At 37.6% G+C, this 27,526-nt stretch overlaps 1 protein-coding gene across 6 annotated transcripts in view; it reads right to left on the bottom strand.

The window, feature by feature from the left end:
* Positions 1 to 7,297: 7,297 nt before the first annotated feature.
* CPEB4 (cytoplasmic polyadenylation element binding protein 4) overlaps positions 7,298 to 27,526 on the bottom strand; it is an 87,424-nt gene continuing 67,195 nt past the window's right edge. For 3 of the 6 annotated variants that reach the window (XM_077137678.1, XM_077137673.1, XM_077137675.1), the window contains 7 exons: positions 27,230 to 27,253; positions 25,326 to 25,499; positions 19,292 to 19,381; positions 18,809 to 18,927; positions 16,158 to 16,272; positions 14,736 to 14,917; positions 7,298 to 11,745 (listed from right to left, as the gene is read on the bottom strand). In XM_077137678.1, the coding sequence (XP_076993793.1) occupies positions 11,518 to 11,745; positions 14,736 to 14,917; positions 16,158 to 16,272; positions 18,809 to 18,927; positions 19,292 to 19,381; positions 25,326 to 25,499; positions 27,230 to 27,253 (932 nt within the window). In that variant the 3' untranslated portion in view covers positions 7,298 to 11,517. The remainder of the gene's footprint in view (positions 11,746 to 14,735; positions 14,918 to 16,157; positions 16,273 to 18,808; positions 18,928 to 19,291; positions 19,382 to 25,325; positions 25,500 to 27,229; positions 27,254 to 27,526) is intronic. The other 3 variants (XM_077137674.1, XM_077137676.1, XM_077137677.1) reach the window with 1 other exon arrangement.

The raw sequence follows: 27,526 nt of genomic DNA, 5'->3' as shown, positions 1-27,526 counted from the left end.
TGGCATGGCCAGATTTGTGTTTCACTCTGGCTTCCAGGGGGAGAAGGCATTGCAACCACCCGTGAGAGTGGCAGGCAGATGATGGTCCGTAGGTTTCTGGTGCCAGGTGGACAGGGTCCAAGGCAGTCCCCTAATTTGATCCTCATCCCCATCCTGGGAGGTGAGTGTCCTTCTCCCCTCTGTACAGAGAGCAGGGTTGGGGATGGGTGATGTATGTAACATCTCAGAGAAGTGAAGGAGCTTTCCCAAGATAGTGTGGCCAGCAGCTGTCAGATCTGGGACAATAATGCTAGTGATAATTGGGAGCCATTGTTTAGAGGGCCAGAGGCTATTTAGATCTTTTCCCATGATTACCTCATTTAATCCTTATCTCAGCCCCAGATGTAGATATTAACACTTGCCCCTTCTGACAGATTCGTGGAGATTACCTAGTGGAGTCAAGGCCATTCAGTTAGGGGTGGTGCAGGGACATGAACCCAGGCAGTCTTGCACCATAGGTATACCTTTTATGTCTCCTTGGCCAGGTTATGGTTATTTCCAGTTGTTTGGTCAAGCAGGCACTGGCCTGATTGTTCCTGCAAGGGTATTTTGTAGATAGATTTGTATCTACAGTTAGTTGATTGAGAGAGAAAGCTTAAACGCCAGAACTGAGGATTTTAGAGATACCAAATAATAATTTCTGCCTCAACTTCAATCTGCCATCTTCCCCTGGGGAATACAGACTTGCCAGACTTCAGAATCACATTTATCAGAGTTTCCAGCTTAAGGCCTGCTTACAAAGTTTGGACTTTCTATTCCTCACAGTTCTATGAGCCAATTCCTCATCAAAAATATCTCTCTCATTATATATATATACGCACATCTATATACCTGTATATATAATATGTTTTATATATTATTATATAATATTAAATACCTATAATAATATAATATATATAACACCTGTCAATTCTGTTTCTCTGCAGAACCCTAGCTACAAGGATACCTGTTCTGGGGTTTAGGCCCAACTTTCCCTGACTCCAAAACCCAAGTAGTTGCTACGAAGGCACAGAGTGCCGGGGTCCACCTTCACCTGCGGTTCACTGTCCATAAAAGCAAAAGGGGAAACAATTGAGGAACTGAGAATCATATTTCCTCAAAGGCAGCATAACTGCACTGTCAGCTGAGGGACACAAGGCCTCATTTCCAGCCCCCTCACCCCACCCCGTGCTTCTTTCCCTAAAGAAAAAGATTCTTGGCTCAAACAGAAGTCTCCAAAAAGCAGAACTCTGTTCTGCGGCAGTGTCTGCTGCTCCCCCGTGGGCGGAGCGCCCCTGCTGCCTGAGAGCGGGGCACTGCGGTAGTCGGCAGGCACAGCGCTGTCTCTGTCACCGTGGCAACCGTGGGAGGCTGAGAAGGGTGGGACGCGTGAGAGTACCCGGGAGGACAATAACCAGGGGAAGCGGCATCAGCGTGTCCCTACTCCGAGGCGCAGTGACTGCGTAACCCTGGGACCCTGGCGTGTGGCCCACTCTGCCGCCTGCCTGGCATTATGAAAGGGCTACGATAGTTACAAAATCACCAGGTACTTCTCCCCAGCCATAAACCAGATTCAGAGGGGTAGAGACCCCAGCTTCCGAGGACTGTGACCCTTCATTTTCCATTTGTAATTCAAAGGCAGATACATTAAATCACAAAATAAGGAAATCCAAGAAAGATTCCCTTTTTTCATCACTGCAAAACTGCCTTGCCTTGTGGGGAAGGGGGGTGGGACCAGGGTCAGGTGTATGAAAGGCCTTGTTGGGGGAAGGTGGCTATTGGCTTGCAGACACAATTGCATTTGATCATTGAATTCCACTTGCCTTTTCTCCTCCACCCTCCCCATACCCTCTCCACTCCACCTCACCCCTCCCTTCTCACCCCTGCCTCTGACACCCCTTAGGGAGCACGACTGATCATGATTTAAGTAGGACACCTTAGGGGACTAGAGTTGAGTCCCCATTTGCATCTCATCGAATAACAGAATTTCAGGTTCAGTCTTGCTAGATCCGAATTTGGGAGTGACAAAAGAAAAGGAAGTGGCTGATAACTGTATTTGGCCATGGCCTTAGTGGTTCCCTCAGAAAGAGGTTTTGCTGAAAATCAATGTTCAAAGATCCTGAGTTGGTTCTCCCAGGCTGTACAGCATCACATCTGTTCAAGAACAGCTGTTCAGGCTGTGACACTGATCAAAGCTGTGCATTCCTGGGTTCCACTCTAAAAATACTCCTTCCTTTTCTTTCTTAAAAATGTGTGTGTGTGTGCACGTGTGTGTGTGTGTGAGGAAAATTAATTCTCTGCAGAAATCTATTTTAATGCTCTGACATCCAAGTCCAGAAGCAAAATATTTAAGTGCTGTTTAAAACTTCACCAGGACACGTCAGAAAGAAAGCCTTCCTTCCCTCTGAATTTCAGGACTATTTTTGAGATTGAAGAGACTGTGCAGAGTATCAAAGGATGAGAAGCCTGAGAAGTGGTTTGATTTTCTACATAAACCCTGCTGTTCAATGTTCAGTTACGGTACTATAAAAGAAGTAAAGTGCATTCTCCTTGGTAGAATTTTCCTTGAAATCTGATGTATTTGTGTGTGTGTAACTATCTATCTTTCTTTCTATCTGCCTATCTCTAGATCTTTATCAGTCTATCATCTTTAGCTATTTGTCCATCCATCCGTTTTTCTTGGCACCAATTACCTGACAACTGGGGACCCACAGCTACCACTAAGAGTGGTTATCATAGGATTGTTAAGGGTATCATTGTTTAAAAAAAAAAAGTAAATAATTTTTAGTTGTGTTTGTAAAATATGTGTCCTTTCAATATATCTTCTTGTGATTTCCTAGTCAATGCAGGGGAAAAATTGAATTTTTGTGAAATTTATCCTTTTAATTTGGAAACTTATAAGGAGTGAGGTGCAACAGGACCTGGCGTCTGCATGCCTGGGACTGAATGCTAGCTTTGCAGACTGGTTAACCCTTCTGAACCTTGGTCACTTTAAAATGGGCATAATAACAGTACATACTTCATAGGGTTGTGAGGAGGTTGAAAAGCGGAGAAGCCTATAGCACAATGCCTGGGACTTTGCAAGTTTCCCATGAATGCTAATTGTTGTTGTTGTTGCTATTTTTACACCTGGCACTAACTCCTTCAGTAATTCTTGGGTTCACAGGACTGGGAAAAAGAGCCCTCATTTTTCCTTGTATCCTACCCCAAGCTGATGTGTGGCTTCCCCTGGTGGTCGAATCAAAGAGAAAGGATAGGCACTGAGTCTGTAGTACCGCAAGGTGAAATGGAAATGCGCTGACTACTCCTGAAAATGTATGCCCAGGTTTTGCCATTGAGACACAGCCCCAGGTGGGGAGGCAGGCCAAAAAGGCTGACCTGCGCCACCTGGGGTTGGTAGAACTGAAAGCCTTGAACCTGACCTCCTTACCTGGCTGCCACTCACCAACCACATGACCTCGTACTCATTGCTTAACCAACAGTCAGTTCTTAGGGAGCAAGAAACTTCATTCTAAAAAAAAGAAACTTCATTCTAGGACTCACAGTCAAAACTTATGTTTTTCTCTTGCTTCTTGAAATTATTATTATTATTAGTAGTAGTAGTAATATGCTATATGGGGGGTGGGGGTGTCAAATTTCATTCTTTTTCCATGTGAGCATCCGTTATTACAGCACCATTTATTGATTTTTTTTCGTGGGAGGCAGGGTGCATAGTCCATGTCTCCTGCCTGGCAGGCAAGAATTCTACCACTGAACTACCCTTGTACCCCACTGACCTTATTTATTTTCAAATATGATACCTTACATCAGGATTAGGCTTAGGACAAAATTCAACTATGTTTTAAAATCCTGTCCATTGCCAATCAAGTGGCAGTGAAGTTCAGGGGGAGAATTTGGGATTTGGCATGTAGGGAATGAGGACCAGAATCCAGGCTTTACCTTGGGCCAGTCAGTCAGCTCTCCCAGGAAACAGTTCTGCATTGTTTAACACCTCAAAAGGGTGTTGTGGGCTAACCTGGCTAAGGTCTCTCAGTGCCTAGCAAACAACAGGTCATCGGCAGTTACTCGTTTCCTCTTCAGAAGCAAGCCATTGGGTCACTGCAGTAAGGAGTGCTGAAAAGTCATGTGATAGATGAGGCCATTCCACATTCCCCACTGCTGGTAGTTAGAATCAAACCTTCCACTGGCAGTTACACACATTAGTGGCCACTTCACTTTTCCCTCAATTATGAGGGGTTCAAATAAAGAAACTACAGGTCTGCACTAAATTCCACCTAAAAACTTTTTTGCAGCTTCACGGATTTATATCCTCTCCCCCTCCAGTTATTTTCCTGGGTAACTACACTTATTTCAGAACAAGTTAAAAAATCACTATGGCCTTTAGTGGGTTCTGGAGAGTCATTTTTGGGTATGTTTGTTTTTCTTCTTCTCTTTTGGTGTTGGAGGAGAGTGGGCGAAGAGTTGAAAATAATCTCTTTAAAATGGTGATGGTGACATTTGCTTGATCACATTGACATTTTTATGGTATCAAAGCCCTGCTTACTGAAATGGAAATCCAATGAAAAGGATAAAGAAAGCTCAAGCTTAGCTTTTGGCATTTGTACTCACTGATTCACCACCCTCCACCCCCCATCTCCCCAGGAATGGATTTTCACTGACACTTCATCAGATTATATGCAATAGAAAGCACTGGTGGTTTGCTCACACACTGGATTTGGACACTGCTGTTCATTTTTATCTTCCTCGAGATAAACTGTACTTTTCCAGCTCTGATTACCACACTGAATCACATAAGACACTTTTTTCCAGACAGCCAACAATGACACTTAATTTGACTAGAAAAAGATTAGAACTTAAAATATCCTGACAAGATTAAAATATCCTGCCAAAACAAAATGTTCTGAGAAACTGAATTGGTGCTGCTAGATAGTTCAAATTAGGGCACAAATATTCATTTTTGGAATTCTTAGAGTTGATTCAAAGCCTGCAGTTCCTATCCTCAGAGCATGGGATGGCAGTGGTAGGGAAGTTGGTATGGGGGGTCTGAGGGAAGTTTTCAAAGGAAAATTTCTGAAGGCAGGAAACAAAATGAATCATCAAAAAGATAGCAGATCACTGAATGACAGATTCAAAGCACAGGTTACTTGGCTTATCTAAAATGGTAATTGTGGCAGTCATGAGAAATAATGGCTGGTATAAGTCAGTGAGTGGCATAACCAAAGCAGCTTTAGAAAATGATGGCTCATTCTAAAGAACAACTTCTTTTTTCTCTTCTGGGTGGGAGGAATAATTGCAGAAGAGATGGATAGCAAATGGAAAAGGAGCTAGAGGCTAGGCAATTGGCTAGCACCCCAGCAAGTTAAGTATGGACAATGGAAACAGCTCTGGATATAACCAAGATGGGGCAGTGCCGAGGAGAGCTTGGAGAAGAATGGATGTTCGGATTACAAAAAGCAAACTGGAGTCCTAAGGCTTCCTGATATGAACAAACATTCTAAAACGTTAGACTGGCGTTCCATGGGCTCCTGTGTTAACTGTCAAGTGAGTCTGTAGTAAAAAAAACCGGGGGTAGGGGAGTATTTAAAACAGTACTGTGGAACTTTTCACTGTAGAACTTCTCAAAGCTTTAGTAAGTTAATGTGCATAGTTTGACTTTTAAGAAAGAAACCTATTTGTCATCACGAAACAGGATGCCTCACTTTCTAAGCGTATTTGAAGACTGAATTTTAACTTTTCATTTTCCTTTTTTTCATTTTTTTGTCCTTTATTGTGGAAATTGTGTCCTGAAGATTACTATTTGGCAGATGCATATTAGGGGATTCTTCACATTTGTTATTCTGTCATTAGAGGATTCAGATAAAAAAAAATCCTTCAAATGTTTTTAACTTATTTCATCAGCATCCTCAATGTTTAGTTTTTAAATCAGGAGTTTACTTTTTTCATGACTTTTTATCAGAATTTAAGTAAATACTTCTCAACTTCAAAAAAGCCCCCTAAAAATATTATTCTGAATATTTCTGAACTGGGTGTGGACGCAAACCCATTACCAAAAGAGGTTAGGAAATAACCTGATTGTTAAGAATGGTGCAGAGAACTTTTCTTACTGGGTGGACTTCAGTGAACCGCCAGTGAAGCAAGGAAATGCATGTCCAATAGCCTCTCACAACTGTCTCCAGATTCACCATTCTGTGATTTTAAACACCTGAAGTATTGTACCTACATGTTATATATTAGCATTGGTATTTCAAGATATGGTATACTTGACCTATCATTTGACTACATAAATATATCCTGAAATGAGGACAGTAAAAAAGCAAATCTATTTGTCTTTCTCCTTTTTCTTTTAAAATACTAAAACCATTCCAAAATACCTACTGGTATTGAGGAGGTGAAAAACAAATGCCACCCATATATATCTCCAGTGTTTCTGGAGTCTACTCAGGGGCTTGGCCCTCTCTTCACTTCTGAACACAGTGCAATTGTGAAGGACAGTTTAGAAGCAAAAGACCTGTATATGCTATGTATCTCAGAACGAGAACTGCTTCTTCTAGTCCTGAGAACACTACACCATGGTAAAAAAAAAAAAAGCAGAATTTGAATTTGACAAAACAGGATCTACTGAGGCAGCATTATATTTTAGGTTATAATAAACCTTAAATTAAAAGTTAGAAAATGCAATTGAAAATATAAATATTAACACATTACAGCACTCAGTGATCCAGTTAGCAGACCAAATCAAAACTAAAAATTAGTTCACATGCTAGAGCGATTCTAATCCCAGAGGCCACATCCTACAAAGTTTGGATCTAGGGAGGGACTGGGGGTTGAAACTCAAGAGCCTTGTCAACCAAGATCCTCACGAGGAGTGGTCAGAAACTGAGGCTCTTCACTGACAAAGACCCAAAGCCAAACCTCCAAGATATTGCCTTTCATTATTAAATAAACGTTTGTTCCCTTACATTTATTCCACATGTGGCCTTAAGCAGATGACTGAACACTCAAGAGCCTGGGCTTAAGCCCCATCACATACTGAAAGGGGTCACAAACAGAACCCCATCAGGCAGCATGTGAACTAAGAGTCTGGGCCACAGACACAGCAGCCTACCAACATTTACAAGCTTCGAGAAGCAACACACATTTGCCACTAGTACTTACATGACTGAACATTTTTACATTTTTTTCATATCAATTAGTACTGTATTGGCCCAAAAGTATATTCCTAATACTTTTGAAACATTATATTCCTTATGTTGAAAACAAACAAATATATTAAAAGAAATCTGAGTTAAAAGTTTTATTCATTCAACATCTCACATTACAAATATTTAAAAATTATATGCATACTGGTATAAATAGTCATTTGCAAACTATTTAATAACATTAATTTTCCACTAGCACTTCAACAAATGAACTCTTAAAAAAGGAACTGTGTTATATAACTTAAGAGTAGAACATACAAAAATAGGAACTTAACGTGAAAATGACTTTAATAAAAAATGAATTACCCTTATTTAAAATGCTATAATAAATACTACAACCTCCCCATACACAGTAAAAACTATATGGAAATTCAGCCAAGTAGTACAATTAACTGACATACTTAAATAACTTTTCCTTCTGATAATATGAGCAATACACTGGAAAAAAAACATTAGGGATTAGTAAAAACTAGACACCCACTTGCTAAAAGTTTCACTTCCAAAAAATATAACAAAAATCTGATGAAAATTATAAAAACTAATTATACTTTAAATTTTAAAAATATAAAAAATAAAACAGTTGAATACAATATTGTCCCAATTCTTACAATGCTATCAATCACAGTAGCTTTAAAATAAGATAATAAAATAAAGCAAATGACCAAAACCTCTTTTATTCCATTTTTAAAAATAATCTCAAATTTACATTAGTAGAAAGATTGATTTATGATTCTTTTCTTTAGAAACACCAGCAAGAAAGAGGATTACTCTTAACAGTAGAAAATGACATTTTTAAATGTCTGCAATTAAAAACAAAGAATTACACTGCAAAGATCTTTCAAAAGTTTGAAATAAGTATTGCACATAACTTGAAGTTAACTTGCCACAATTCATCACATTCAAGTTTTAAATCACCTTTTAACAGAAGATTCAACTCTTCAAAACAAAAGGGGTGAATTATCAAGTCTTTCCAACAGCACTCTCATAAAATGCTAAATTCATTCACTGCAAGTTTTATTTTGCATTCTGCAGAGGTCTGTGTATGGAGAAGTAGATATATTATACCAAAGCGTGGGGACCAGAAGGGGCCAGGGGAGGGTTCCTTGACATAGAAAATAATCAGAAACACTTTATTTTACATTGCAAAAATAACCATGTAATTACTCTGTAACTACATTGTAAGTACACGGCCAGTGCCATGCTAGTGCGCTGGAGCTACATGCTTGGTAAATTGAAGTGATACCCTACAATCTGTAAACTAATTACATGTTAATTAGGTTTTGAGTTACATGGTAACTCCCAACTACAATCCCATGTAATCTGAAGGACATGTAATCAAGAAAGTTCAGAGTAATAGCTAATAATTGTTTATGCCCTGTAAATTGAAGTGTAACCAAATAATCTGTAAACACGCTGTCACACAATCACAAGTAAATATTAGTAGAATAACAATTTCTTACATTAGTCATGCATACTAACATTACACACCTGACCCACGGCAGGCTATTTTTTTTCTTTATATATAATTTAAAAGAGCAGACATCTCTGAATCAAACACTTAACATCAATTTATTAATATTAAAAATGGCTAAACATTCACCAAAAATGTCTGCATTATGAATAATTTTAAAAACTTAGTAAGAAGCTGTAGACAATTTTGTTATTTTAAATTTCTACCCTATACTTACGCATTTATTTTTTTATTTTTTTAGGAACTACAGTGTTATCTGTCATTTTCATGCGAATTTTTTTTTTCATTAATTTGTGATTTTACATAGGCTATTTCTTAAATTATAGGTACACCAATAGCTGGTGCTGGGATAGGATGTTTAAGCAACATGCTTTCTCTTCTCTGCAGACTCTAAAATAGCATTGCCAGTGCACAACATTCATAATTTAAAATGTATGCAGAGCACTGAAATGTATAAAAAGCAGAATATAAGAAAATAAAATTTATTAAAATTATTTATATTAAAAAATGAAGTATATGAAGATCTCTCAGTAATAAAAGTACAAAAAGCTACTCTTTGCAATATGAAAAATTGAGGTATTGCATAAAGAGATATCCCGTCAGTGAAAAGTGTGCCTAAAAATGTTCACTGTTGGAAAAACAAGATATACAAAAGTAGTGCATAACAAATATACATTATGTGCATGACAAAATAAGTTAGCTACAAAAACACTGTACCGAAATTCAGCAGGTCATGTACAAAGGGAAAAATTATTATTCAAAGCTAGTTCTCAAACAGTGTTATTTCTGGTAATGTTAACTCATCACACCTGTTTACTGAGTAGGAACAGCACAATAGCACACCCCAAGCCACCTACAAGCATTTAAAAGAATAAAAGAGGCAAAAGAACATTCCAATTAGAATTATGTAGTTCAAGAGAAAAGAAAACAAAAGTCCCTGACCAGCTACATAAGAGCATCCTCCGTTCGCATGACTGCTTTTGATATTTGCAGGGAATTCTTTAAAAGCAGCTCCCTTTCTGTGTTTGACTATTAGACAGCAAATGCTTCCATTTTGACCTTTGGAACTTAACAGGTATAGTTCATTAAAGCCTGTATTAAAAATAAAGGACTGCTTTTCCTAAAGACAATCAGTAGGGGGTCATCAGCCAGGTGGTTCCACAGCAGTGCCGGGACAAGTCTTTGGTTTTGAAGGATTCAAGATGGTACTGTTAGGTAGCACAACTGGCAAGATTGCCATTGGATTTTTCTTTCCTTTTTTTTTTTTTTTTTTTTTAATGTTCTGCACACTGACAATAATCCTTTCAATGATGAACAGGGCATTTAATAAGAGAATGTCAATTAAAATAAAAGTTACTCCCATGGCCAGGCCTTCAAGAGATTATTTTAGATTTACCCCTGAAGCATACTGTTCAACACATAGTAACGCCTTTCAAAGCTAGAATTTTATTTATAATAAAGCATGCATTTTACTTGATGAAGTTGGCACTTCAAACACTGACTATGTCCCATGCTAAATTCTGAAACTGTAATGTTATTTTATTTAATAGGAAGAGTAAGATAAACATACGTACCTTTGCACAGATTTACACAGTTACTTAGTTCAACAGTGCAAAACACTTTGCAACTACTTAACTTTTTTTAAGCTTTTTATTTTTATCATTTTCTATGTTACAACTAAATTACAGGATACCCAAAGTAACTTTAAATTTAAAAGTAAGCCAATCAGCAGCCAATTTGCATATTAGTTTTGTCTTCCCGTTTTGGCTCAAGTGTACTATGTTGCAAAATAAAAAATGATATCCTTGAGGTATCTCCAAATCTGTTGTCTGTTTTTTAATGTCAAAATGGAGAGCAAAGGCTGACACCTGATGAGCATTAGTAAATTAGGGTATAGACTTTATATAGAACATCAAAAATAAAATGTATACATTTGTTCTTCAGGAGAGGAAATGCTAGTTTTTCAACCAGTTGACCTTAATTCTAGCTTTGGTAGGTTTCCTGGGGCTGTGACCAGATAAGTTAAGTCTAAAAATATATACGCACACTCCCTCAATCTTAACTTTACCCAATTTTTACATTCTAGGTTTTTAAAATTGCTTAAATGAAAATAAAATTAGCTCTGCCTATTTCACTGTTTCTTTTTTCTGACATGGTAGTACCTTTGAGGCATAATGAAGATTCAGCCTCAAAACCCTTAAATTTAATTATAATGCTGCTTCAATCTTGCTCGTGCATTTGTTTGCTTTAACATGCTCTTTCCTGTTAATAATTGTTAACTTCCTCTGCTGCTGTTAAAAGTATAAAAAGGGGGATGGAGAAAAGAGAGGGACAAAAAAGAGGAACAAAAAGAAAGAAAAAGGAAAAGGCAAAAGCACTTCCCTGGGGAAAAACTCTGTCAGGATAGACTGATAGTGTTATTGTTATTGTGGCATGGTTATTTTAATAAAAGTATTCTTATATGCTATCTTATTAATAATAATTTAATTAAAAACCCAAAATACTCTATTGTTTCATTTCTTTTAATATTTCTCTCTCTCCTCTAAGAAAATGTTGTAGGAAGTTTGGATCCTCTTGGTCTCCAGCACAAGAGAATAAAACTTCCATGCAACATGATGGCAATACGAAAAGGAGTTCATACATATTGTTTTCAGCGACACAAGAATCTACAAAACACCTATATTATAGGTCATTCTTTTCATTATACTATTGTTAAGTTACAGCTTGCTACAAAAGGACATGCCAGCGTGAAGAGGTTGAGGAAGGGGTCAGAATTAACAGAAGAGTGCACTTATTCTGAGGCCTGAAAATGAGCACTGTAGTTCTCCTTTAGTTCCAGCGGAATGAAATATGCCGAGGGCGGTCACCGCCTTCCTTCACCAGGGGCTTGTGGAATTCCCTGCCAGCACGAGAATGGATAGCAGCCCAGCAATATTCACAGTAATACTGCAGACAGGTAACATTAGCACAGAAAAATGGAGCAAATTTTCCCCCACAACGGGCCCCCTGACATTCATCACACAGCTGATCATCCAAGACATATGGCTTAACTTCCACCTGCAATCAAAAATAAAAGAAGGGAGTTTACATTTTTCAGTGACTGGATCTCCTAGCAACTCTTAGTGTCTGGGTACTTTTCCATCCTGTCTAAATGAATCTGTGTCAAGGTGCCCAAAAAGGTAGGGTCAGTAATTGAGACCATACATCTTTTAAGGACCTGGTAAAACTCTTATGCCCATCATTTTACCTTTTTTTTTTTTTTATTTAGTTAACACTTTTCCAAGGAGAGGAAAAAAAAGGATTCTACGAGAAATCACAGATTTAAGCCACCTGTTTAGACTAGAACATTATAAGATTAAGCCCACAGATGATTTTTCACAGACACAAACCCCATCATTTAAATTAGCGGATCAGAGTTGTCAGAAGTAAAATTATTACTTAAATAAAACGAACTTAAGAGCTTCCCAGTTCCACAAAATACCACAATTCAATATTCTAAAAGGTGGGTAGATGCTTGACTTCTGTGTCATGAGCTTCTGGGTAGTGATAAAGCCTGGCTTATGGTTTCCATTGCAGTGTGCAGTTCTTGGGCTATGGTAAAACAAGATGTAGCCATATACTCACAATCTAAAACCCTGCTTTAATTCTCCTTCATTAAGAATGGATTACTGAGTTCACAAGCTGGAGGTGAATTTATACAACTGGGCTTGTTCCAGTGTTCAATAGGCCAACCTGTCACTTGAGCCACCCAAGCATTAAAAATAACCTGGCTTATTAGTTCACCAGCTAGAAAAGAGTTGGTTATTTTTAGTCTCGGAGAGACTCATGGATGAAACTTCCTCTACCACTATCAATATCACCAATGCCAGCTAATCCTGACAAGGAGTCCTGACAAAGGTTAGCCAGGAATAAAAAGAGAAGAGTGACACAGAAGCCAAGGAAGAGAGGGGATAACTAGAGCACTAGGCTTCTGGCCCCTTGGCAACTCCATAACATTTGCAGAGTGGCCAGAACACTGATCAAATAATTCGACTGTAAGAAACACTGATTATGTCTGGGTTTCTAATGACTGACCTCACTACTCTGAAACATGATGGAATGAAGCAGCAAGGCAGAAGGAACTCTTTACTCACGTGGACTTTTTTAGTGTGAATGAATAAAAAACAAGTAGGCTTCTTAAAGTATACTGCAAGTAATCTTGCCTCCCCCACCACATGCTTATAATACAATATATTTTAGTACATTTAGAGTATAATAGGATGACTACTATGATCTTAAACTTTTCACTGCCACTGAAGTAGAATATACATGATGTGAAACATTAGCGTTAAGTATAAACTACTATTGACTTGATAGTTTCCATATCTTGAATTGAGAACAGCAGAATGAAATCAATCAATAAAGAATATTTTTAGCACAATGCCTCAGAGTGTTGGAAATCACAGTCAGTGTTAATGAAAGTACCAGTCAGCCATGAAACACGGAGCTTACACCAGAATATAAATCAACGCACTGCTTCTTTCAACAAGGTCTTTCTGTGAAAAATAAGTCAGCTGAACTAAACATTGTACTTAGTAATGAAGTTGGGTCATATTCTGGTATAAATTTCTCCTCTCACCACAAACTAGTAACAAACAGTTTGCAGTATGTAGCCACTGGTCCATACACCACACTTTGAGTAGCACTATATAAGATACAGTTCTTACCGACTAAAACCTAAGTTTATGAGGACAGGGACTTCTTGTTCAGTCTTAGTCCCTAAAAGCTACGAAAGCGCCTGGTCTGTTGTAGGCACTAAAACATTTTTTGAGTGCATGGAACACAAAGAGAAGAAATAAATCTGCAAATACAAAGAAATAAGACACATAATGGAATAGAGTTTCAAATGCAATACCTTGGAAACAGGAAAGGTCTGTCTTTGGGGTTTTCTCTAGCCTTGTGATTCAGAGGATAAATCCATTAAAAGAGAAATTTAAAAGTACTGAAAATGATGCTAACTAATTATCACCTAATTTTGGCCGGTAGAAAAGATTTATCAATGAAAATATTTTGAGCTCTTTTATTTGATCTGTTCAATGAAAGATTTCTTAAAGATTCAGTCCTGGAAAGGAATTTATTCAATCTTATGTACATTGGAAAACAGGTATTGCTGAAGTATTCATGATGGTTCAGGATAACACAATAAAATAAATAAAGGTCAAGAAATCTAAGGGCATGCATGTTTGTATACCCAATATAACATGATACAAAGGATTTGGTAAATATTTACAGAATGATAGATTGAATGAATGAATGAATGAATGAGATAACTTAAGAAAAATTTAATTGTCCCTTAAGTAAATTGACTATAGTGTTCTATCAGGTTTTTGTGCCAGTGTGAAACTGTTGGGTATTCCAGAAAAGCTTTTTTTTAAATCCTCATTCAATACTTTTGGGTGGGATCTCTTGATCCATTTGTTTCCATGGGGATGTGACCCACCCAACAGTGCATGGGACCTTTTGATTAGGTGGTTTCTATGGAAGTGCATCTCCATCATTCAAGGTGAATCACTTACTAGAATCCTTTTAAGAAGGAACCATTTTGAAAAAAAGCTTCAGAGCTGACATTTGGAGATGCACAAAGAAAACGCCCCAGGGAAGCTGTTTGAAATGAGAAGCCAGGAGAGAAAGCTAGTAGACTTCACCAGATACCTTCCCAGCTAATAGAGAAACCCCAGACATCACTGGCCTTTGAGTCAAGATATTTTTTTCTGGATGCCTTAGTTTGAACATTTTTTTATGGCTGTATTCCCTTTATAGAAACCAACCCATTTCTGGTATATTGCATTTGCGGCAGCATTAGCAAAACAAAACAGCTACTGCTATTCAAAGACTAAGAGAGGGAAGAAATTCAAAGGATGTGTGAATCAAAGAGCAAATACTTGGCCATTTATGCATAATTCTCAGCTGTCAATTGACTTTCATATAAAATTCACCATTCCAATCTCAGTAGTGATACATTTAGAGGACCATTTCTAGAACTTCCCAGTATGTAGTTTAGAACTTACCCGTTTATCTATCTCTCCATGCTGCAGCTGAACAAAGCGGGCACTGATAGCAGCTATGTAACTCTGTTGATTAGAGAATGCAACTCGCCCAGCTCCTTTTGGGTATTTTAACTCAGGGTCAGTATCAATCCCGGCATAGCACACCCCTCCATACAGCCGATCCATTATCATTGCAAGCTCCACTAAAATAAGAAAGGAGCAGAGAGAGTATTTGAAATTAGGAAAATTCATCTGGCTTACCAAAGAGTTCATCAAAAGCAGTTCATCTGTACTGCCACTGAGCTCACTTCATTATGATGACTACTAAAATGAATACTAAAATCAGACTTATCATCACAACCATTGACCACTGTGTTAATCTTTTAACTATGGGCAGGAGCTCTGTTAGGTGTTTTACATGTATTTTTTTTCTTAGTTAGAGAAGTTGTAGGTTTACAGTTACTGTCTCTTCTAATCACCACAAAAACAACTATGAAGTAGGTAGTAAAATCCTGAGGAAACTTAGGCACCTGTAGAAAGGATGCTCAATCCGACCAAGGTCAGATTGCTAAGTGATAATGGTGGGCTTGGCCATAGTTTTGTTGGTTCCATACCATGCTGCTGCCAGATATTTATGAGTTAACAATGTATTGTTTAATATAAATAATTATTTGAATAGCAGTATTGTATTCTTTTACACAAAAGTCGATTCACTCACCCCAAAGAAAACTGATTGGTAGATTCTGTTTGGGGGCCTGCCCAGCTTATTTCTATCAAACTTCTGTTACCATTTCCCAGAGTCTAACTATCAATTTTTCAAATAAATGCTTGAAATAATGAATAGATCCTCTTTTCCAAGAAATTTTACAGAACTTAACTACATTCTTATTCATTTTATGCTTTTTACTTCAGTTCTATTATTAAATCTCAAATTATTTAAAGTTGAGGCTGTAATTTCTTCTAAGTCTACTCTAAAAAACATGATGCACTCCTGAGGACATTATATTTCAAAACTCAGTAAACTGCTGTTGAACAAATGAAGACATGGAAAATAAATCTGTAGTTCTCTAACTATCTTTTTATTCTTGAAAGGTTTTTTCCCAACAATGATAAGTGACGATGATCAGCATTAAAAGACACTACACTCAGTACTTTGCACTGGTTATCACATTTAATCCTCAAGACAACTCTATGAAGTAGATACACTCATTACTCCATTTGAAAGATGAGGAAATGAAGAATTAGAGAAATTAAGTAATTTGCCCAAGGTCACTCAACTATAATCTAGGAGCAGAGAACAAAAATTCAAACCCAGACACTGATTCTAGAACTCACTCTTAGGCATTAACTCAAATGCTTATGCAGAATTTATTTTGACAACTTTTATATTTCTGACGTTAAAAGGTAAGTAGGTTTTTTGGGGGGTTGTTTGTTTAATCATACCAGCTCGTAATGGTCGAGGAACACCACCAACAAATATAGTTTTTCGTGGATCAAGTGGCTGTGAACCATCCATCACAAAGTCACTGTCACTGAGATTCCAAGGTCGAATCTGTACCTAGGGAGTGTGTAAAACAAAACGTATCATTCTCAAGCTCAGACTACCTATAGACATGCCTAAGAGTTACTTCTGGAGGACCTCTGTTGTTGCTCAGATGTGGCCTCAGTCTCTCTAAGCCCAACTCTGCAAGTGAAATCATTGCCCTCGCCCCCTACATGGGACATGACATCCAAGGGTGACAGTCTCCCTGGCAACATGGGAGATGACTCCCAAGAATGAATCCAGAACTGACATGGTGGGTCAACAATTATATCCTCACCAAATGGGGGAAAAAGTATAATTAATAAAGTATCAGTGGCAGAGAGAGCTCAAAGAGAGTCGAGTGGCTACTCTGGAGGTTGCTCTTACACAAGCTTCAGGTAGACCTTGCTACCTATCATAACCTGCCAACCCCCAACCAGGACCATTCCAGCCAATCCCAAAGAACACCTAGGGCAATTTATAAGATTCCACAAGGGTTCCAGGCACTAGAGTAACTTTCCAGAAAACTACAACATCCAGATGGGTCCCTGGGCCAGATAAGTCCTGAAACCTAGCCCAGCCTCTCCAGAACATCAGCTAGTTCCAACTCCCTAACCCATATTAGTGACAGACCCTTTCAATATCAAAGATTTAGAATTGCTATAGCCCATAGCCCTAATGAGAGGGATGGAAAGATCAAAGGTGATGGTGAAATTATACATAGAAGATAGGACTTAACAAATGAATATGAATGCTGAATCATTAAACTTATCTCTTTTAGTCTCCAGTATTTTAGAGCAGCTAGAAGTAAAAACCTAAAATTGTGAAATTGTAACCCATGTCAAACTCTGAAATACACTCTACAACTAATTGTGGTGCTGTGCTTGGAAATTTATTTCTTTTTTTGTATATATGTTATTTTTCACAAAAAAAAGAAGGAAAAAATCAACTGTGATGATAAAAAATTATTTAAGCCCTCTAGCCTCCTATATTCTGGAGCAGCTAGAAGGAAAAATATGAGAGGATCATATGGTAGACCATGACAAACTCTGGGATCTATCCTGTAACCACTTTTGAAAACTATGACTTTATTTCTTTGCTTTGTATATATGTTATACTATACAATAAAAAAGTTAAAAAACAATATATCATTCTCAATACAATTTATAGGAAAAAGAGTTTAAAATTATAGCAAAATATTTTACTTTTAAGAATAATAACCCATATTATTATAAATTAATAAAGCTGTAAAGCTAGAAAAGATGTGTCACCCCCCCACTGCCACACAAAAAAATGTGTATTCCAATCCTTTGTTTCTTTAAAGGAACAAATTGAACCAGGGAGGAAAGTTCAAATGAACTGCCTATTATAAGTCAAATCACTCAATCAGCATGTACTTAGTTATCTAAAAACTAATTAGGTATTTTTCAGCTAATTGTGCCTCTACCTTACCCAACTGTTTCCCAACATCCACATAATCTAAATTTGGCATGGTATCCTCTGCTAAATAGTCTACAGGACTACGTAAACTAGTGTAGTGTGTCCAATCATTCTACGTACAGGAAATAAAAAATACTCTCCAAACTAACAAATCTGTTACATAGTTCAAAAAAGCATTTAAAGTATAAATATTGATAATATTTACAGAAGTTGTCTTGTTTATCACACATACTTCAGTCTTTCCATTAGTCCAGTCAACCTCATTTCAAATCATTTCTATTTATTCATTTTTACAAATAACCACACCCAAAGTCTACAAGTTGCTATGGGGTATTCCCAGTTGGCATACCAATGGAGTCCTAGGCCAGAGGTCCCAAATTCAAACATCTATAGGGACTAGGAGGGAATATAAATAAGTGAAGTGGAAAGAGACAGTCCATAGAGACACTGGAAAGAATGTTCCTGACCTAGATAACCCTAAAATACCAAGAGGAACTCCACAAATTATGATTTGAACTATGTCCATAGATGACTCTATTCTGTGCTATACCTCACCACTAGGTGCTGGCTAAGTGATAATAAATTGCTGATTTGCCAGATTCTGCAAACCAGGTCAGGTACTACTCTTCCTTAAGACTAAATTTTATGATAAACTTTCTTCAAAAGTAAAAAATTATAGTATGTAATATACCTATACATGTACATACACACATATTTCATTCTACTTTGGGACAGTACCACATACAAAAAGTTAAGGATACTATTATGTAAAATCTTGGTCAAAGAGAGGAACATACATAAGACGACATACATATCTGGATTTAAGTTCTATCTGTCAGAGGAAATTCAGTTACTTACCAAATGCATTATAAGTGAAGTCTTTTAATAGTAACAATTTACCAATAGTTTAATGGTAAAAAAGTCAATTTCAAAATGGAGGGTATATAATAAATTGAATGTCAACAGTAAGAGCTTAACAAAAACAATAAACTTGGTAAGTTTTCATTTAGATTCTACTTGAAATGTTGTCAATTAAGTACACCAGATACATCAAGATGTTTATGGATTTTTCAAACAAAGCAGCTGAATGGAGGCAAAAACAAAAGTAATTTTATAACTAGACTTTACTTACTGGCTTATCCTTGATAGTGGGACTTGATACACACAGATAGAGTTTTCCATCTTCTTCTATGCATGCATCAATGAGAGCCTGAACAGAGCTTTCATCTTGAAATAACAGGAATGCATAGCCTGAGTAAAAAGAAAAAAAAGTTTATTTATATGCTTTCAAGTTTTTTTGCAATTCTTCCAGAGAAAGGAAGCATAAGCTGAAACTCAGTATGGTAAAGGGAGCAGGAAAAATGAAAACAAAAATAAAAAAAAACAATATTCACAAAAAAATTTGATAATAGCATATTACTGAAACATCTTTTAGTGTAAAATTAAATTTGAATTGAAAGTATAATAAGCAGAAATGTTAAAGAGGCCTTTGGAAAATTTAAGTTTAACACAATGGAAAGTTTCACAATGAAGACAAACATTTATGAAAAGGCTAAATATTAGACAATGTTTTTATACAGACAGGAGTACATGTATATTGAAACATGAGAATTACCTTTAGGAGGAAAATAGGATTTGCTCTCTGCTTTATGAGGCCAATCCACAATCAAAGGGCCAAAGCGACGAAAACTAGCTGTGATTTCATCTAATGAACAACAACAAAAAAAGTAGACTGGAATATTTTTATGATTACTTTTTTAGAAATAGTTTTTAAAAAATTGTTTCAAACCTGCCATTTGCAAGATCTATACAAAGAATCCTGCATCCCCTTCATTTGGGATCCACCTACTAACATTTCTCACATTGCTCCTTTAGCTCTTCTTTCTCTCTCTATCCCCCTCCTCCCTCTCAGTGTGTATACATTAATCAATCAATCTTTTTCTGACATGACATCCCATAGCCCCAAAACACAGCTGTTTGTTCCTGCTCAAAGCAAGACCACTCCCCTATAATGCCATTTAAACCCTCCCAAGAAGGAAATCAACACTGATACACCACCATCAACCAATGCACAGACTCCATTCAAATTTCAAACCATCTCGACATCTCTTTTTCCTTTTCTGATCCATAATCCTATCCAGAACACATGCTGTAGTTAGTTTAGTTGTCATGCCCAAGGGCATCAGCCTTTACTGACTTGGAACAGCTCCTCATTCTTTCCTAACTTTTGTGCCCTTAACAGTCTTAAAGGGTACAGGCCATTCATTCTGTATGATGACCCTCAACACAGGTCTGTTGTTTCCTCATCATCAGATCCACACTGCATTTCTAGCAGGAATGTCACCGTTTCTTCACCAAAAAGAAACTTGTTTTTCCTCTGTGTTCTAGTTTGCTAGCTGCCAGAATGCAACACACCAGAGACGGATTGTCTTTTAATAAAAGGGGATTTATTTTGTTGGTTCTTCAGAGGAAAGGCAGCTAACTTTCCACTGAGGTTCTTTCTTACGTGGAAGGCACAGGATGGTCTCTGCTGGTCTTCTCTCCAGGCCCCTGGGTTCCAACAACTTTCCCCGGGGTGACTTCTTTCTGCATCCCCAAAGGCCTGGACTGAGCTGCAAGTGCTGAGATGAGGAATGCCGAGCTGCTTAGCTGTGCTACGTTGCGATCTCTCATTTAAGCACCAGCCAATTAAGTCAAAGGTCACTCATTGCAGCAGACACACCTCCTAGCCGACTGCAGATGTAATTAGCAACAGATGAGATTCACGTACCATTGGCTTATGGCCGCAGCAACAAGACTAGGTATGCTCACCTGGCCAAGTTGACAACCGAATCTATCTAACACATGTCCACCCCTTGTCAACTTGGCAACTTCAAGAATCACTTTAAACAGGTGCAAAACTTCTCTTCTTGCTGTGGGCCTGTGAATCTCAAAACAAATTACCTGGTGCCTATATGCAAAGGAGGATAAACACAGAATCCATAGGGAGAAACTGGAAGGAAAACCTGCAGGCAAACACCATTGGATTTCAAAGTCTGAAAGTCATTTATCCTTTGGCTGTAGAAAGTGGCAATCCCACCCCTTCCAAGGGCCTATGCAGTGGCCGGCCTCTTTCCAAATCAACCTCGGGGAACATCGAGGAGACCACCTCTGGGGTCCACTCTCTCCAGGCATCAGGGTTACCCCTGGGCTCTCTGTCATTTCTGGGGCACATGCTCAACCCCTCCACATGGTGGCAGCCAGGCTTTCCCAGTCCCCCAAGGAGCATGCTACGCCTTTTCCAAGGCCCGAGGCTGCACAACTCTTCCACTGCAATGACAGGGGAGACTCATCCTTGCCCTTCAGGGTAAACTCACCCTCTTCATGGATATGGGTGGGTCCACTCTCCTGGCCGAGGTTTCTTGGCTTCAGACCCGAGCTTCTATGGTTCTCACTTTGCAAACTCCAATTTTTTCCATTTTGTGTCCTCCTTTGTCAAGATTGATAGTAGTTCCATTTACACCAACAGTCTCTTCAAACACTCTAGGACTTCATCATCAATCTCTTCACAGTTCCTCCAAAGTCTTCCCCTTAGCCATCCAAAACACCGTTCCAACAGGTCTGGTATATGCAAACCGCAGCAGCACCCCACTCCTGGTACCAAAATTTGTTCTAGTTTGCTAGCTGCCAGAATGCAACACACCAGAGACGGATTGTCTTTTAATAAAAGGGGATTTATTTTGTTGGTTCTTCAGAGGAAAGGCAGCTAACTTTCCACTGAGGTTCTTTCTTACGTGGAAGGCACAGGATGGTCTCTGCTGGTCTTCTCTCCAGGCCCCTGGGTTCCAACAACTTTCCCCAGGGTGACTTCTTTCTGCATCTCCAAAGGCCTGGGCTGAACTGCTAGTGCTGAGATGAGGAATGCTGAGCTGCTAGGCTGTGCAACATTGTGCTCTCTCATTTAAGCACCAGCCAATTAAGTCAAAGGTCACTCATTGCAGCAGACACACCTCCTAGCCGACTGCAGATGTAATTAGCAACAGATGAGGTTCAGGTACCATTGGCTTATGTCCGCAGCAACAAGACTAGGTATACTCACCTGGCCAAGTTGACAACTGAATCTAACTAACACACTCTGTAGGGGCGGTGTGTGTGTGTGTGTGTTTGTAGATATTCTCTTATACACCAATATCCTGTTCCCAATCAGCTGTGGTATTGACTGAAGACTCCTGCTTATATCAACTACGGCTGAAAGTGGTGATAATTTCCATCATTCCTTCTACATTTACTAGTATTCTACAGTAAGGAAGAGCTTTCCCTCACATCTACTTACTCACTTACCTATATATTTCAGTATGGACCTATTTTATTTAATAGATTGTAACATGATTCTCTCCTTATTTATCTTGATGCTCAAACTGTCCCTCAAATTGTCCCTGATTTGGTGAGTGGGACTCTTCATACTAGCTTTTTGACTTGTCCCATCAATCTTTTAAGCACTTCCTTATTCTCTGGCCCAAGAAGATACTTCAGTATCATCTTGTCTTTCCTTACACTAGCCCTAAAAGCAGACATATTTTTTCCGGTAAGTCCTAGTTCTTTGTAGTGGTAGAAGATATTGAAAAACTAAGATTTGGATGAAGGCGTATTATTTCTAAGTCTTTCAGTGGACAAAGGTAGGAAATATATGAATAATCATGTACATACACATATATTTATAACTATTCCTACATCTGTGTGTGTGTGTGGACAAAGAGTTAATACAGATAAATTTCAGGGTTCTTTCTAGCTTTTTCCCTTTCTCTGTTTGTAAATTCCCTACTCACTGTGAGAAACCTGGCTTCTATTATTCTCAACATATTTATTTATCTGCTCAAAATAACCAATCTTTCAATTACCCTGGTAGACTTCCCCACCCTCTACCTCTGAGTCCAGACCCTTGCTGCTCTAATTTCTTGGACACTGTGCATGTAATAGCTGAAGGGACTGAGTGGGCCCTTACACATACATAAATATACATACTCCTTCCACTTGACATCTTTTCCGCTTGCCCACCCACTTCCTTAAACACCAATATCTCTGAACCTAGTGGAGAAGCAAAAGGAAAGTAAGATGAAATGGGAAGGGAAGGAATGATTGGAAGGGAAAGCTTGAGCATATTTTACTATTAATTTAGATGATACTAATTATGCTACATTATGTATCTGGACAACTAATGAGTATACTATGAGAAAATAAATTTCCAAGAGAGTTCCAAGAAGAGTAAGTATAAGAAAGCATGTATACTCCAGATATGGGAGTAGTATAGGGCAGAGGGACAGAAAAGAGACATAGGGAATATGTTCAAATTTCATTCTGATAGAACTCTTTTCATCTCTCCTAGGCTGTGAAACAAAATCAAAACACTATGTTCTGCTTCAGTACGTGTTTCTCCAGTACCTTTCAGCTTAAGTGAGGTTGGTAAATAAAGGAATGCTGTCAATATAACGTGGATGTTGTCCTGGTTTATAAATGATTATACCTAAGCAAGGTGTGGGCGTAGAATTATAACTTTCATCAGTAAAGGACAAACCCCCAGCTTGTACACAGATGAAAGCCCTCTCAGCTCTGTTTTAAGAAAATTAAAAATGAACACAGCAACTAAGGCTTCCTTACCAAAGAGGCATCCACCTAGCCTTGCAGGACTCTCATCTCTGGGTTATTTGCACTCCTTCAGGAGCTCAGAGGTCCACTTCCCCCAGCATTGTCTTCAAGCATGTAAGCCAGCATTTCTACTCAATTGGCTTTGTACATTCTCAAGATTCCTTGAGGCAGCCTCCTACCATGCTGAGCTGCTTGCCTGAATTGTCTAGGTTATTCTAAGGTAACAATTCTCATTTTGGGTGCAGAGTTCATTAGTTTTTAAGTGATCTGCCTCTAACACTCTTTTCCCGATAAATCCTGTAATATTTAGTGCACAATACTGTAGGATATAGGAATACAAGAATGCATATTTCATATTAGAGTAGAAAGTCCTACATACCTAAATTACAGCACACTTAGTATACTCAGTCTTAAGGAAAAAGTAAGAAGACTATCACATCACTAATTTTGCTTCAGGTTAAACCACCTTTGCCAAATTAGTCAAAATTGTCTGTTCCTTTGAGAATTTTAGGAAATATCCTTTATATCATTTAAAACTGCTCACTAATTTTCCGAAAAGATAGACCATCTAGACCAGAGAACTTGATCTCAGGCAAGGTAACAGAAAATTCAGTCTTCTTTTTGTTTTTTGTGTGTAAACACAAAATTTACTCATCAAATACCATGTAGAGCTCAGGAGTGCAGAAGATCTGATCTTAAAGGGCCAAAAAACCTAAAATCCACAATAGTAAATAAAATGAGGATTCCAGGCAAAGAAAGGAGAAGGCCACACCCAGAGGCTTACTACAGTGGACAATATTGTGACCAAGAGGGGCAGCCCAGGTCCAATATCTTATACATAAGCAACGTACTCTGAGGAAAGAATGGAATTTGAGTCAGTCTAGACTGAAATTTCAGCAAGACACTTTATGTTGGCCAAAAATCCTGTTTATTTCAATTTCTGGCTTTTAAAAAATACATGAATCAAATATTTACTGAAGTTTGAATTTTACATTAAATAGGAATATATGTATAATTTAGTATATGCTATCAGGACAAATGGTTAATAATCTTTGGTTTTTTGAAACCTTTTATCTCAACCTCCAAGATATTGATCATCTAAAGGAAAATGAAGTTCCTTCAAATAAGCTTGATCTCAGTCTAAATGGGAAGTATTAAACACCAATCCTGCATTCTTAGACCTTACACATACTTAGAAAAAATCCTTTTATTCTCCATAATATGAATAATTTGCATTTTGGAACCCAAGACAAAATAAATTAGGAAAAGAAAGCAACAAAGGATATACAGCTGTTCTAAGGTCTGCTACTTTGATTTTTATTAGGGTCACCTGAATATCCTTAAGAAAATTCTTAGTATGGCTGACTCCACCACAATCGTCAAGTCTCAGCTCAAATATCACTTCTTTAAAAGGCTTTCCTTAACCAAATCTACCAACCCTAGTCTCTCTATCACATCACCCTGTTTTCTTTTGAACACTTATTCTGATACTTTCTTGCATGCTGGCATTGTTTTTTTATTTGACTTCCCACTAGAATGTAAAGTTTTTGTCAACTGGGACCTTGTATCTTGTTTATCATTGTAAGCAAGCCCAAGAACAATGCAGGCCTTTGGAAAGCACATAAATATTTAATAAATGAAAAAAAACTCACAAAATGACATAATCCTGTCTTGTGGTACAACTATACACTATATTTTTAAGAAGTTCATGCTTAATCTAGGATTTTAAACTTTAAACATTTAACTATACATTTATGGAACACTCATAAAAGGTAGGAAAGAAACAGGAAAATACACACATTGAAATCATTTAGTCCAATCCCTTACTTCACCTGTTCCCCTTCCTTCTGTGAAGTAATCTTATATGCTATGATAGGAAGATAAGAGGAAGAAAAAAAATGTATCAAGACTGAACACCTGGAACCAGATAAGATTGTTACTTTAATAACCACAACTGCTATCTATGTGTTACTAATATGTGTCATAGGCTGGGCAACGTGCTATAAATAGTTCTTTCTTCATCATACCTTCATCAATGTCAGGAGGCAATCCACCCACAAACACCTTGCGAGAATATCGTTCCACTCTTTCTCCATTCTGATGAGTGAAGCAGTGAGGTGAACCCAGGCCACTATGAAGAGGTTGATCCCCACGGCCATCATCCAAAAATCCATCTTCCATTGGAAACAGTGAAGACTGACCTGGAATTGAAATCAGGAAAAAAAAGCTAACAGAAAATATTCCTTGATACTGATTATCATGCATAAGAAACAAGGAAAATGCACATTCAATAAAACTTTTGCTTTTATTTTTCTCAACAAATAATAAATAAGATTACTTAGATACGCTCTTGAATTCCCACTGGGTCCGAGAGACGGTACATGGTTAAATAGAGAGCTGCTCAAAAATCTCACTGGAATTCAGAAACTTGAGCAAGGTGAAATGGAAGTCCAGCAGGAGAGAGCTGCTTCTGAAAGCAGCTGGCAGCAGACTACACTGGCTGGCAAGTCCCAAGACCATTAGTAACCTAGACGTTGCACTACATATTAAACTGGGCTATCAAATGCCACATTTAGAGCAGTGAAAATTTTTTAAAACATCCAATAATGTAGTCTGTGCAATTTCCTCTAAGAATGTATTTGAAATGAACAAGTCAGTTTTTAAAGTGAGCACTCATCTTAATTGACCTCAACTAACAGCATGTGATCAAAAGTCACTGAATGCTGCATCCAACTTTGTTGTCTGGGCATAAAAAATTTAGGGTTTTTTAGCATGCTAAAGATGTTTTCTTTCAGTGGAGTAATTATCAGTCTGCTGAGGGTACTATCTAATAATAAAACTAGTTATTAAATTTGCTCTTTGAAAACCTTATCATTCAGAATATATAAGTAGAAAAGACCAGAGATGCCAATGTGGGGAATATTTACCTGAGAGCAAAAATAGGAACTTCTAAATCATGAGCACAACACAGAGCTACAAATAACTGTAGAATTTCTCAAGCACTATTTTGTCATTTTTCAGGCTACCAGTTCACTTTTATGTATTATGTAAGGAATTTGTTAATGGATTCCTTTAGAAATATGATCTCCAGTGTAATTCCTTTATTGAGACATTCCAATGTCCTTTTGTTGTCACATTTATCTTTCTTTAAACTTAATCATTACCAAACACAAATAACACAGTACATGTGCTATGATTTTATCCTATAATAGCACATCTCAGAGTTATATAATGAAGATAAAAAGTAACTATATTGGAGGTTATTTCCTGAATAATCTTTAAAAATCACTTACATTTAAACTTGAGTTATTTGGCTGTCTAATTCACTTTCTTATAAAAGAGCAAAACTATTACAGGAGGCAAACTTTTAAACTCAGGTTAATTTGGGCACCTCTAAGAAATGATTCTTTAAAATTATCTAAAATTCCCAGAGTTTGCCTCCAGTGTTTGAAATTTATATGCTTAATCATTTATTTAGCTCATCTCATTTTAAACCAAATGTATTATGCTTAGCAGAAATAAGGTATTCAAATATAATTGAGCCTCCAAAATAATGTTATCTTGGAACTAGAGTTTGACTGTATTTTCCTTTTTAAAGATTCTGAACTTTTTTTCTTCTAAGAAATTCCTTTCCAAAAGGAAAATAAGAGGCAAATCTGTACACACAAAGACACTGAGCTTAAAATAAAGTATAGAGAAATTATTTTAACTGAAATACCAATTTTATCATTCTGATTATTTCTGCCGAGCTCCTTAACTCCCTCAAATCAGAATGCCTAATATGTTAACTATAACACATAAACCATGTACAGATCAAAACCAGGTTTCATTCCCCTTTTCCCAATCCTGGATAAGGGTTAGAAATTCAGCCAACTGGTGTCCTCTCCAAATACAACTGACACATTCATAAATTAGAAATAATAATTGTTACCTCTCCTTCGCCCATATGTCCTTGCTGCATGTCAAATGAAAAGAAAACAACCTTTCAAACACTGTCAAAAGAATCAACTGTGGTTTCATCTACCAGTTTTTTGAAACTGAAAAATGTTGCTTTATTTTTCATTTCCTGGTATCTCAAAAACAAATCATTTGGATGATGAGAGACCAATTTAATGCATTTTTTTTTAACTTCTTCAAGGACACAGTAATGCTTTATTGATTGTTTTGCTTTAAAGAAGACTTTTACTGTAATTGTGACCCAAGGCTCAAACTATTATGAAACTAAGGC

The sequence above is a fragment of the Tamandua tetradactyla genome, chromosome 20 (assembly GCF_023851605.1).
Source record: "Tamandua tetradactyla isolate mTamTet1 chromosome 20, mTamTet1.pri, whole genome shotgun sequence".
Classification (NCBI taxonomy): Eukaryota; Metazoa; Chordata; class Mammalia; order Pilosa; family Myrmecophagidae; genus Tamandua; species Tamandua tetradactyla.
Note: the sequence above shows the minus strand (reverse complement) of the source record. Positions and strands in the feature narration are given on the sequence as shown.